This window comes from Syngnathus floridae, chromosome 7, assembly GCF_059516105.1.
Source record: "Syngnathus floridae isolate MCC-2025c chromosome 7, RoL_Sflo_1.0, whole genome shotgun sequence".
Lineage (NCBI taxonomy): Eukaryota > Metazoa > Chordata > Actinopteri > Syngnathiformes > Syngnathidae > Syngnathus > Syngnathus floridae.
Genome location: NC_142419.1, coordinates 16,764,667 through 16,778,610, shown reverse-complemented (window position 1 = coordinate 16,778,610; position 13,944 = coordinate 16,764,667). Strand labels below are relative to the sequence as shown.

At 40.7% G+C, this 13,944-nt stretch overlaps 1 protein-coding gene and 1 long non-coding RNA gene across 6 annotated transcripts in view; one reads left to right on the top strand and one right to left on the bottom strand.

Annotated features, from left to right (window-relative positions):
* LOC148395665 (muscleblind-like protein 1) overlaps positions 1 to 3,769 on the top strand; it is a 39,028-nt gene extending 35,259 nt beyond the window's left edge. For all 3 annotated transcript variants that reach the window (XM_088381679.1, XM_088381681.1, XM_088381678.1), the window contains exons 8-10: positions 371 to 462; positions 641 to 717; positions 797 to 3,769. In XM_088381679.1, the coding sequence (XP_088237805.1) occupies positions 371 to 462; positions 641 to 697 (149 nt within the window). In that variant the 3' untranslated portion in view covers positions 698 to 717; positions 797 to 3,769. The remainder of the gene's footprint in view (positions 1 to 370; positions 463 to 640; positions 718 to 796) is intronic.
* Positions 1 to 13,944, bottom strand: part of LOC148395662 (uncharacterized) — a 52,138-nt gene that overhangs the window by 4,725 nt on the left and 33,469 nt on the right. For all 3 annotated transcript variants that reach the window (XR_015859588.1, XR_015859586.1, XR_015859587.1), the window contains 3 exons: positions 13,293 to 13,490; positions 11,900 to 11,993; positions 3,840 to 3,988 (listed from right to left, as the gene is read on the bottom strand). This is a non-coding gene — a long non-coding RNA (uncharacterized LOC148395662). The remainder of the gene's footprint in view (positions 1 to 3,839; positions 3,989 to 11,899; positions 11,994 to 13,292; positions 13,491 to 13,944) is intronic.

Below are 13,944 nucleotides of genomic sequence, written 5' to 3'. Positions count from 1 at the left end.
TGTGTCAGTATTGTCTTTTAATTTAGTGAATTAGATTTTTTTTATTGACACTGAAGATGCCTTTAATATACAATAAGTCGTATACATTTTTTACTAGTAGTATTAGTAACATGTACTATATGTGTATATTGATGTATATGTATATATATGTAAATATACATATAGTTATATACATACACACATGTATATAAGTATATATAAAAATATAGTATTTGTGGCCCACTCTGTAAACAACTATAATAACAGTCCAGATCGCTCATGTTTACGGCCCATCCCATATGCCGGCATAGAAATGACGCTGCTAATGAGCTGAGGTTCAAATGCTAGTGTGTGTGTGTGTATATGTGTGTGTGATCTTTCCCTCCCCAAGTACCCATGATGCACGGCGCTACTCCGGCCACTGTGTCTGCAGCCACCACATCTGCCACAAGTGTTCCCTTTGCAACCGCCTCAGCCAATCAGGTTTGCTCCGCTCTTCTCCTGCGCCCTCTAGCGGTCGTCTCCCTCATGTGTGTGCCCCCTTGACGAATTATGAATGAAAGCATGAGGCTAAAATCTCCAACTTGTCAGCTCATGTGATCGGGTTGAATCGGTGAGTATAACGTGGATCTCCGCTTCGTTTTTCTCCATGTGGTGTTAGATTCCGATAATATCTGCGGAGCATCTGACTAGTCATAAATACATGACCCAGATGTAGGAGGGGCCTCAATCACAAAAGTATGTATTCCCGACTCATCCGCCGATCGAAACGGCAAGTTAAAAGAAATAATTGGATTTTTTTTTTTTTTTTGAACAGGTGGATCTGGAGAGCCAAGACCAGCGATTCAACAGGCGAGCCGAACGGGAAGCCGCTGAATCCACAACTGAGAGTTTGCTCCAGTCACTTCACCTCCATTTCAAGAGCGCCTTGTTCCTCCTCTCTGCGAAGGGAGGGCGCCTTTACCTTTATTCACCGGGCACACTTTGAATGTGACGCGACTAAGACGATGCGCCAGTGAGGCGGAGGAGGAATCGCGGCGTCTTTTGTACGTTTCTTCATTGGTTGTCTTTCATGTGTTTACACAAAAGGTGCACCTTATATTTCGGTTGATGGAGACGAAGAAGAATCTGACTGTGTCATGAAGGTTTTTATGTTACGATAAATCAACCACAACGAGAAAAAAAAAAAGGCCATACTTGTGCTAATACGCCAATGGTTCTACGGTCACGCAAAGCAATCGGCTTTCCCTTTAAGGCATCACCACTCGACCCGTCACTGCTGATATGAAATCCTCAAATCTTCCGCCATGAGGTCAACAAAGATGTATAATTTAGTTGCCATGACAACTGCTAACAGGCGTGTGATTTGTTTTTTGTTTTTAATGGGAGGTTATGACACTGTTAGATGTCGGACGTGTTTAAGAATAGTTGTCTGAATTTTCAGATTTTCAGCCAAAGTCTTTTTTTTTGGGGGGTGTTTTTGTGGGACGACTTAAGCGGGGTACACACAACCGAGCCTTTTTCCTCACTTGCAATGATTTATTTGTTTTTGAATCCGAGACAAGAATAAATTATTTTTGTTGATTTTAGTTTCAGCAACAGGTGGATCTTTTTTTCTGAATATTTTTTTCTGTAGTTATGAATTGCAATGCAAAGTAAAATTGATTGGGCAAACTTAAAAACTAAAATATCTCAGAATCCTGTTGTGTTAGAAAAACATTCTTTTTTTTTAAATCATCAAACTTGTTTAAGGACAATTTTTTTTCCTGTTGGCTAGTGTTATTAGACACTGGCTGGTGTGGTCTGTCTTAAGCATTTTTTTTTTGTCCCTACCTGATCTAGGACAGACTTAAAATTCTGCACTATTTAGAAAGGCAAATATATATGTATATGTGAGTGTGATTTTTTTTTTCCTGGCCGTGTGTGGCGTGTCACATTTCTGAAAGTCATTTAAAAATCGGTTTATGTGTACCTCGCTTTAAGGATTCAGTGTAGCTCACTCGTACTTCGCCAGCTCGTTTGTAAACATCTCATGTATGAATAGAAAATTGAAAGTGACACAAAAAAAACAACAACAAAGGTTACGATTGTATCCCTCATCTAAAGCCTTAGAATGTACCACCGGGTCAGCACAATGCAACACCATTGGGAAGCCTCATCTGTGCAATGCCAACACTCGTTTCAATTCTTTTTTTTTTTTAAGTTCTATTTATCGCGATTATAACGCGTGTTTGAGTGTCTCTGTGTGTTCCCTCATCTTTACCTGAAATTCTGTGTACGTATATGTCTTGATTTTGGTACGACTTGATGGTAATGTTAGTATTTTATATGTTATGCATAGTTGCATACCGACCATATGCAGATAGGTGTTCGTTCACTCCCCGAGTTCTCTTTGTGAGCAACGAGGTCTTCAACGAGTACCTAAGAGTGCGAGTATAACGGAGAGGTCGAGTTGTTGCTATGGCTACTGTCGCCGGCGACAACCGTTTAGTATTTTAATTATTGTAAGGTTTGTAACTACCCATTTAATTATATATATATATATATAATTTCTTGGATGTTTTAGATATGTTATTTTCTACTGTATCCATTTCAAATTTAATAATATAATTGTTGGAATATTTTTACTCCTTGGAAATTGGGCCATGTTGGGAAAACAAGCTGCATATTTTTTTTTTTTTCCTCTGTGGGATCCCATGACAGGAAGTCCACGCCCACTCAGCCAATTGTAAAACAAAATGGAGGGCAGGGGCAAACTCCCGAGGCGATAAAAGGTTGACTTTTTGCACTTCTGTACATAGTCAAGAAAAGAGAGAAAACATGTATATTGAGATCTTATTTTGAATAAAAAAAATGTGTATGAGGACAGAGCGTTTTGTTAGGATAACCACACAGAAAAAGGCAGAAAAAAAAACAAAAAAAAACGCTTGCATCCAAAGGGCGCTGATTTGTCTTTCTCTAACCCCTCCCCTTTTCAGGAACGCTCTCCTTTTTTTTCTTTTTTTAATTAGTCAGCAGCTTGTAGTTTGCCCGGTAACCGCCCGGAGGAGGGGGGAACAGGGGGGGGTCCACTACCCCCCCCCCTGCACTGTCAGGCCTGTGAGGCCCAAACATAACACGTACTGTCTCTTTAATCAGGAGACAAATGCATGTTAAACATATTTAAAAAAAAAAAATCACAGTACTAAGACTAAAGAAAAACATGTTACAGATAAAAATGTATTTACAATATTCATACACTATCCATATGTAATGGAATAAGATATTTATAGAAAAAGAATATATAGAATAGTGGTTTATTTGAAAAAAAGAAAGAAAAAAAAAAAGAATCCTGAAACTACATTATAGTCACCACTTGGAGAGACATGCAACACAAAGCTCTCAGTATGTTCTGTTGGTGTAAGCTGTGCTCCTGAAAAGCGACAGCAACATTTTGGGGGTTTGGTCACCAGACCATCCCTAACCTGCGACCAGCGCGCATGCTTTGAAAAAATTTGTGTTTTTTTTTAGTTTGTTTTGTTTTCTCTGCTCATAGTGCTAAGATGATGTATTCCGCCATGTTTGTTTCTGCTTGTTTATCTGCGGCGTGCCCCCCCCCTCCCCATCCCCGTGTGTCAGTCAAGAGATGAAATGCTAGTCTAAAGCCATAAAATGTTGAATGGAGTCGAGATGAAGCTCTACATTGTTTGTTTTCCCTGAAGGGGGGGGCTGCATTGCTATATTTGATTCTTGCTGTTATGGATTTAAAAAAAAAAATGTAATAAAAAAACCCACACACAAAGAAACTGCATACGTGACTTAAATGGTGTATTTGTACAAGGATGATGGGTGATGTAATGTTTGTTGTTATTCATTCTAACCTGTGAAGCTGATTGGTCCTCTTGTGTCAAAAAGCAGTTTTTGTCCCTTTAAGGATCGAGCAGGAGCCGAAAGACTGTGACGCAGCGCCCGGCCACAAGATGGAGCTGCCACTTTGTCAGGTTTGCTTTTGCGGCACCCGAGCCATTGCCTGCGAGAACATAAGAGTGGATGTCATGAGATTCATTGTACTGTATTAAATTATAATAAATTATCCGAGAGGTATTAATGTATGTGTATTAATTTTTATTATTGTGGTTTGTGGTGCTGTCGAGCCACACAGCCTCATTCTTTTTTCCCACACAATAGTGGGGGGTGAAAAATTAAAAATACTGCTTTTATTTGTAACCACATTTATTGATTATTAATAATATATCATTAATTCATTGTAGAATTGTAGATGACCACTTGACTGGGTTGACTACACTTCACACCAGTCAAATTGTTAAACTGTTTCTTTCTGATGCAGCATCCTGAGTCATCACTTGGCCAATTTTCGAGGCGGTGTGCGTCTGATTACGGTGAGTGTGTTTGCAGCAGATGGGCGAAAAAGCAGCTGCATTTCGATTCACATCGGAGAAAGGAGCGCTATTGATTCAGAATGTGACAACAACACAACATGCTGCTGCGTGATGGACACGATCCAGTGTGGAAAGGTCTACCTTGACAAAGAGGATGCTCACGTTTGAGGCATTACAAGTGCAATGCGTCAAATTCCGAGTTGTCTCTTTGTTTGCTTTCTTTTTACCGGGATCAAATATGCCGATTTTGACAAAAATAAAAAAGCACCGCTACTAACCACAATAAAAAATACTGTTAACAGCTATAGCAAAAAAAAAAAAGCACAAAACTTGGGTTCCACTGTGGCGCCACAAATGATATAAAAAATTATTCTGGATGAAAGATGTATTAAGTCTACACACCCCTGTTTAAACGCAAGGTTTTTAGGATCTCTCTTTTGGCATGTTTTTTTTTTTAAACTTCTAGAGGGCGCCAGCAAGCCAGTTTTCAATGCTCCTCCCACACACGTTGGTTCTAAAGACTTTTTTTTTTGGTGAGGCTGCTCATACTAGACATACCTAACATTTCATGTTGCGTGAAAATGGCTTGGGCCTCAACGTGTGTATATATATGAGGGGAAAAAAAATTCCACCATTAGCCACAAAAACCAAACATACATTTTGACTAGAATGAACATACCTGCAAATTTTGGTGAGTTTTGATGATAGGAAAGTCTTAAACACAATAATTTAGCCTAACAATAATAAACGACAAAATTAGCACCAATAAACTTTTCCCTCTCTTATCCAGAGAGCAATCTTCACTAGTTAAATATTTGGATCCTTCAAGAAGGAGACGACAGCGGGTTTCTATCTTCCGGAATTGTCACAATATGGGTCAAATTTCGAGGGCAGCCGGGGCGCAGCTGTATCCCCGCGCATGAACGAGCGCCATTCACGCAGTGGCAGGAAGTCCGGAAATATACAACGCTAGCGAGCTACAGATGGTTAACTTGTCTTTTGTGGGATTGTTGCGGTGCAGTTTGAGGATGTCAGCAACGGGCAAAGATCCCGTGAGGCCTCGGTGAAATACGAGGAGGCGGACAATGGCATTTTTTGAAATCGGAAATGAAAGACAGTGAAAATTCCAGCTCACAAAGCACAAATGGATTTTAAGTCCTTGCTGGGTTATTTGACTTCATTGAGGTGGACTTTGCCACTGGCGGCGCTAGAAGGGGGGCCGCGGGGGCACTGCCACCCGGTGAAATATTAATGTGCCAGGTCAGATGATGGACTTTTGGGTATTTTCTGATTATTCCAGAAATATTTTTCAACTTTTCCACCCATAAGGCACATATGGCCTTTTTTCTCAATTATATAATGAATTAAACATTTTAGTTTCACTTTTTGTGCCCTGACATTATGTTAATGTAGCATTAGTGGGCCAGTTGTCTTTAATAGCTAAGCTAAGTTAATCGGTACCTAACACAAAAATCTTTGTCGCCAAACAGGAACAAGCAATTGTGATCGAGATAGCGATCGCACGACGGGGAAATGATCCTTTCTCTTTCCCCTTTATTCGACACTTTTGAGAATCCAAACATGCTGTCAGAGACTGAGTTGAATTTAATTTAAGAGTGGCAAGTGTCATATATTTTTGTCATTTCCTGCTGGGATGTCGCCACAGCCCACGGGCACGTTCCCACCAAAATGTACAAACAAATCCAAATATTTGCATGTCACTTAACAAGCTAGTTCCGGAGTACAAGGGCTTCACATTCTCACTCAACCAGATGTGACAGAATTCAATAATCTGTTCTGCTCGGCTCTGTTTTAATGCCGTGGAGAATAAATGGTTCAGAGGAAGCACAGACTGATATTGAAGGCAGGATATTAATCGACTGGTTCACTTTGAGAAATGGCCGTAGCAACGGCGCCATGGAGTTTAAGTTATTACGCTCTGCCAGGTCATTTCTCACACGCTACTTATGCTAACATATTTTTTATTGCATCTTGGACAAGAGACGCCGCTACCACTTTCACTCAAACATATTTTTTATATGAAACGTTTGCAACACTTTCTAATTGAATATCAAAATGTTGATTAGCAACAATTAGCGGTATCACAAACAAACCTCTCTCAAAGCCAGATTAGCAATAAATTATGAAAAAAAAACATTACGCTTGGCAGCAACAGCACAAGTAAATATTCCGATTTTTCAAAATATATCCATTTCCCCTGTGTGAAACCGGCGACATATTTAGCATTTGGAAGTTAGCGTCTTGCTTCTTTGGTTTCAAATTAACAGCGCAGTAGGCGTGTGCTAATTGCGAGGATTAAAATCAGCAATTTAATGAATGCTCAGTATGCTTCACTGCGTGTGGAGGGGCACCCATCAAAAAAAAAAGTTAACATGGTACGTGAGATGACTATGAAATAATAATGAGCAAGTACTTAGCAGCAGTGCATGGATTCATTTCCCTTCTGTAGCATTGTTCATGACCACTCGTTAGCTAAGCATTAGCTGGCAAATCATTCGCTTTCATTATTTGACTAATTATGAGTTTCCAGAAGTTAAATTGGTGAGTCATCAACTATTAATCCCTTTCCTACTTTTTCTCTCTTGACTGTGCAGAAGACTTGGAGCATTTGCCCTTAAAGCTGTACAATTACAAATTAAAGATAGAACTAGGCTAAAACAACTTTACTACTGTATACATATTGATCAATAAATAACTCGCTATTTAAACTCTTCATTAGGGTCTGAGCATCATGGCATTTTTTTTTTTAGGTTGATGCCCATTCCGACATTTGACGGAATAAAATTCCAATAACCAATAACAAAATAGGAGATAAAAAGATTACAGAGAAAATAATTTTGCAATTATATTTGGTGGGGTGTCTTTTGTCATTATCAAAAAACCTGCAAAAAATATCAGTTATCATTATTATATATGGATTCCAATGAATTAATGCAGTGTACATAATTGCATTGGTGTGGTTTGAGAAGTCCTCTGGGTTTTTATCAGCGCACGTCGGGCGAGAAAAAGCTCCGCGCAGTTTATCGCCGAGAGCTCTATTGTCATTTGTTTGACTGCCAAGTGCCGAAGCGCTTTTCTAAAGGCCTTTTCTTGTGCCGTGAAACGCTCGCTTGGAAAAACGTCCAAGCATTCATGCACAACATGCACTTTATTGTTTGGGCTGCTATTCAGTTGGAAGTCTTCATCTGTGAGCGTCTGCGAGCTCCCATGGTGCAACGCTGCCTCCTCTGCTCTGCTCTGCTCCAACAAGAGGAGATTGTCTGCTTCTCGCCGCTCCCCGCCAGATGTAACGCGCCGCTGCTTCCTCTTTTTCATCTCTTCTGTCAAGCTTTGCCTTTCTTCTCATCCTAGTTCCTGCTCCTCTTTTAGTCATTCAACCTTTGCCTCGCCCTCAAACGCTGCCTCTCTTTTCTCTCTGTGTGCGTCCCCTCTTTCAAGTCCTCCTCCCTCCTGAGCTTTTATATCCATCTCACTCCGGCCTGGCTCGCTGCAGCGTATTGATAAGCGGCGGGGTGGCGGAGAAGACTCGGCTATCTGCGAGCTCCTCTCGACGGAGCGCGTTGGATGTTTAATTTTCGCAGGCATCCACCCGGGACTGCCTTTGGTGGGCATTGATTGGTTTCGACGCTGACAATGACCGAGCGAACAATTTCAGTTTGTTGGAACTCATTAGATAGAAAATGAGTCCAAGTGACAAGTGTGGCTTTCAGCTGTCTCATAAAATGGTCCAGTTTTTACCTTTTGAAAGCGAGCAAAATAAACCTGCTGCAACTTGCCATTTCAACCGAGCTGTCGCCCGTTCCTAATTCTTCATTTTACATTTTTTTCCTTCGGGGTTGCGTCTCATTGCCGCGTGCTCCTTAGCGTGTTCAGACATATCGTCGAATTGAATCATTTGATTCACTTGTGCTGTGTAAATGGCTCATAAAATGCACGCGGAGATTCTTCACATTTCCACTCGGGAGGTTTTCTCGTCTTACGGCGGCTTGTTCCCCTGATGGGAAAAGTTGGACAAATTCAGTTTTTTGTGCCTTTGTCCTTGCATGATTTACATGCATTAGGCGGTAATCCACTTCCACCATTTTGATTCACTTTCACAGCCAGGACTTGTGATCATGGAGGTGCAGTCCATTTATCACGTAATAGTTAAATAATATTCTATTTTAGTTTGGGTCATCCTGGAAAATTCAGCAGCAAATTCAAAGCACGGAAAATACCCTCAAAGACCACAATCTAATGAACAAGATAAAAAATTTTAAAAAGGGGTGGGGGGGGGGGGGAGTAATCAGCCTTTACAAAAATTCTAATGCCCAATTTTGATTGACAGTGACAAAAAGGAACTACTTTTGTAGCTGCTGGAGACAATAATTCACTCGAATGCTGATAAGGATGAATGAGAAGGGGGAAAAATACTCAGTGAAAAAAATGAGACTAATTTATCATGAATAAGCTATTAAAGTTCAAGTCTCAGCATAAATATTAGACTGAAAAGCAATGAAGCGGGAAATTACCGAGTACGTCATATGGCATAATATTAAAGTCTTTATGCTAATGCTAATGCTACATGCGGACAGCCTGCTAAGTAGCTTCGTTTATTTAGCTACATGAGAAGAAGCAAACAATTCGAAACAACGGTCAATTTGATGGCATTCACTTCCAAACCACAATCACAAATGCATTGTTAAATTAATCCTTCCGTCGGAATATTATCGAAGTGACGCAGCAACTCTTTGTTTTCAAATGGAATCGCGTCTACGTGAAGCTCTGCTGGGAAAGGGTCAAGCACTTCCTGTTTGTTGTTTGCGCTCATGAGTCAGCACTAAGTCAACCAAAAAGGCACCAAGAAAAGCGCTAATGCGTGCCATTAGCCCGGCGACTCTCGCCGCCGCTTTGCACTCAGCGTCTCCTCTAAACGCATCCTCGGGGCCAACAAATGATGGAGTGGAATGCTCCATTAGGCTGGCAATCCTCTACATCTGCCTGGCCACACACTTGACGCATGAAAACATCCACTCGCCATCATTTCAAGGGACATCAGATCATTGGCTCAATTCATTGTTATCATTTGACATTCTTTGGCCGCATTGACCATTAATGATGACTTTCGCAGCTAATGACAGAAATCACATTCACTTCATCAGCTCCATAACAGTAGCATATGCATCAGAGTGATATTAACCCACTTCATTAAATTGCTCGTCACCACGCTCCATTAGAGCATTTGCTTAATTGCCACTCGAGTGACTTTTTGTCTAGCCATCGGCAGCGCGGCCTAAATACGCGCAAGGATCAATTACAGCGATGGGAGAGTGCTGAGATTTCGACTGTGGTTTTAACACGTTTCTGCGATGTTTCCGACAATAATGTTAGTAAAAAAAAAAAAAAAAAAACAGACTTATCAGGAAGAAGTGTTATCATTGTTACAAGTGCTGCATTGATTGTGCTACATTGTGACCTGAGACCTTGGCAATAGTGATGTCCTTTTCAGTCAACAGTAAATTGCAAAATGGCCGCCTCCTGAGATAGATAAAACCAGGTTCCTTCCGCAAATGAAACATTAATCAGAACACTGTGTCGCAAATAGTTATTTAAATGAAATGTTGGGGTAGACTTCCTCTTTAAGACAAGATAACGTTTGCTATGACATTCACCATTAACATGTTAGTATGAAAGGAAGATTTATGTATGACATCGCAACAAGCTAGCTAAAAGCTAGCCCGGTTTCATTTGTAGCATCCCTCGTTTTGTTTGCGTTTACAAAGCTGGGAAGAACGCCCAGCAGACTTATCATCAAGTGAGAACTTCCTGTTTAGGTGAACTTTTCTGGACAGTCTAAACTCTTACTTTAAATTCAGTCAGTACTCCTCTTTTGACTCCCAATTTTAAAGACAACAGTAAATCTTGAAGAGCTTTAAAACTTTATCTAATCCATTATCTTATTAGTCCTACTCTTTCTATAACTACTTCAGCATTGAGAAGACGATATAGTTTGGGTCAGGGGGGGGGAAATATATATATTTTTAATTGCCAATATATTTCAATGAGTGGGAATTATGAATATTACTGTACATTCTTTATGACAGATTCCCATATACTTTTTAGGAAGATAACCTCTGCCTCATTTCTGATAAACACTTAGGCTAATTTACTGTGTTTAAATGTAATGCTGGTACTTGGTTCGCCAAATACTTTTTGAAATAGTTGGTGTAAGAGGTTTCGGAAGCACTGATTTAAAAGCTAGCCGACATTAGCTTTCATTCTTCACGTAAACTGATATTCTTCTCTCTTCTCATCGGGATTTAAAGAGTAAATGTCTCAAGCAAGTACGCATGTCTCTCAACTCTCTGCGATAACGGTCTGTTTAGTGCCGTGATAAACATGCAGTAAATTGCATGGGCTGCTACACAACAAAAATGTAGCACAAAGTGGTTCGAGGAGCGGCTGGCCATTTACACTCGGAAATAAACAAGTGGGGGAAAAGACGTCGGTGATTCATTACGACGCGATTAATTCACATGAATTGATTTTTTTTTTGGGGGGTTATTACAGAAAGCTGAAATATCACCACAAGGATGAAATATGTATGAGGCCGCGGTCGATAGCGGCTCACACTGTATCCGCGCGACGATGCTCCTGTAATAACACACAGGCGTACGTAAGCCCCTCCAATGTGACAACTTCATCACTATGACATTTGCGCAGGGTGGACACGTTGACCTTTCTCATTGCTCCTCGCCAAAATCTCCCTGACATTCGCCCGTCCATCGATCTGACTGCAGCAAGAGTCTGCAGGCGCACATTAAATGCTCACATCTCAGGCGTTGGCTTGAAAGCGGCACATGAGGTTTAGAACGAGGTCAAGAGAGGTCTTGAAGTTTAGCCTCTTGATCCCAGTTGAGGCCTCAGGAGAAGCTGACCTTTACGAGTGCTTGAGTTTCGACTAAAAAGTCATGCGGCTCTACAAAATAAGTTGAGGAAGTCGTTTTTGTGGATCTAATATTTATGATGAACTATTTTGTGTCACACCTATTTTTCTAGGAAACATTTTAAAACTCTGACTAGTGTAATTTAAAAGAAAAATGTAATTAAATTTCTGACAAAACATTTTTAATAATATCGAATCAGAAAAAATTTAGTCCTAAAACACTATACTTTTTTTCACTATACTATACACCATATAACTTATCTTTATTTTTTTTAAATTAAAAAAAAATAAATGTTTGCTGCCCTCGCCCACCCAATCCCAGATAAATAAGAGAAAATGGATGGCTAAAATTAAATCACCAATACTTAATTAAGGTTATGTCACTTTAAAAAAAAAAAAAAAAAAAAAAAAAGACAGTAACCTGATTGAATGTCAGCTGATGCATTGCTCCACCATCATCTCCAGATGCTCTATTTGTCATCATCTATTTCCCTCGCTAACCATCTAACGTGATATGAAATCACAACAACGAGGACATGACTCATTGCAAAAACGGCGTAAAAGCACAGAAAGACAAGAACAGGCGTGAACTGACCTAGCGCACGTGTGTGTGAATCTCACGCGCTGATCCTCAAGCCAGCTGAGCTCAGAGGGGCGTTCGGAATGTGGACTCTCGTGGGAAGAAAAACCTGCAAGAAGATAGGATGGGAATCGGCGGATCAATAAAACCCAGCCAGTCTGCCGTTGCTGGAGTAAACATACAAATCAGAATTTATGCAATGACTATAAATGGAAATTCCATCATCATGGAAGCAGGGCAGCGTGGGGGTGGAGAGGTCACGATACACCAGCGATGAATAACGCAAAACACAAATTGGAGTAATGCAACACAGTCATGTTGATTTCCCCGATGAAAGATAGGCCAGCGGTGTCGGGCCGTGGCTTTCGATCCCGCCTAATGAAAATGACACAAGAGGGAGAAGAGTGCGCTTGCCGATGCTGATTGGGGTGTCAATGGAGCCGGTGAAGCGGCAGCCGAAGAAATACGGGTCAGGACCGGGAGCAAAAGGAACGCGTGCTGATTTCTACTCATCACTTGGGTTCCTTGTTATGATTACATAACGACGCGATCAAAGTACTGAGTATATTGACGAACATGCTCGATGGATGCATCAACACATTTTGCATTTATGTTTTCTTTGCTTTTTCCCCGTCCAGAAAATAGTCTTTTGTTTATTGTCCAGTTCTTAAAGAGGAGAGATGCAAAGTCATTCGGACTCTTCCAAATAATGAAGGATGATTAAATGTAATGTTTGTTTAATTGAATCAATTTGACACTAATGAGCAAATCTAACCTAAATGTCTCAAACTGAAGCATCGTTTGGTTTCTTTTAAGGCGACATCATTTAGATTGATAAGATGGCCACATACTCACAGATTCCACTTAGCGACATTAGCGTGCCCCGGGTTTTTTTTCCATACGGGAAGCTTTAAGTGGCTTTCCTGTAAATGCGCCGAGACTTTAAATGTGCACGCAGACGCAGGAGAGGTCCGCTCACCTTGCCAAGTCAGTACATTTATATCAATCTTAGCAATGCGTGAGCCAAACAGCAGCATAGTAGATTTTTTTTTTTTTTTTATTATAAATAGTCTCCCTGACTTGGTCCAGTTTTCACGCGTGACTGGAATTTTATTTCTTTTCATATTTTTATAGACAAGCGCGGTGAGAAAGGGACGTTTGCGCCGTTGTGGGAGTGAACACAGCCAACCGCCTGCGCCACAACTTAGACCTGCATTTACCTGGTCTAAAAATCTAGCTTACTTTCTCAGAGCTACCAAATTCTTAAACATGGCAAATTAGATTTGCTTGGGACCAAAATAAACATGAGTGATTGTTTTACGATACTTAATCGGCCCATAAGTTGTCCCATGATGTATTTATTTTAGGGGAGGGGCAAAAAAAAAAAAAAAAAAAAAACGGTGCTTACCCATTTTAAAAGAGCTGATGTCGTCTGGTTTGGTTTGGTCCGAGTTTCTCGATGGCCATTACAGCAATAAGCTGCATTGGATTCTTGGCTCCCCTCCGGGATGTTTGGCGTCACAACATGATTCACTTAACCTTTTGGTCCGCATCCTTGCCTGCTGCCAAGCACCATTTGTCTTCTTGCGCATTGTGTTGTCTGGTCCTGCAGGAGACACAAAAGTGACAATCCTGATGAGCATGTTGCTTTTATTTATAGTCCGCTACCCCAGTTGGAGTCTCATAACTCCTGCGGAGGATCATTTTGGACAGCAGAACAATTATGGAGACCCTCCCCTCTTAACGATGTGCATACCTGCACAAACCGATGAGAATAATCACAAAAGACATTCCAAAAACACTGACAGCTGTCCGTTTGGGGAAATCCAAACATGTTCCCGCCAAAATTCCAGATGGCCATGACGCCTGTGCTGTACCTAATGTTGTGACCTTCTACATACTGCGGCTAATCACCTTTTTTTCCCCAATGTCTGTTTTGTAAACACATTGTAGGCCACTAAGTATGATTTGCACGTATCTGATTATTATGAGGGATCATCCAATAATCTCTCGCTTATTTCACAGGCTCGAGTTCCGTAACCAGAGGAGGAGGTGGAGGA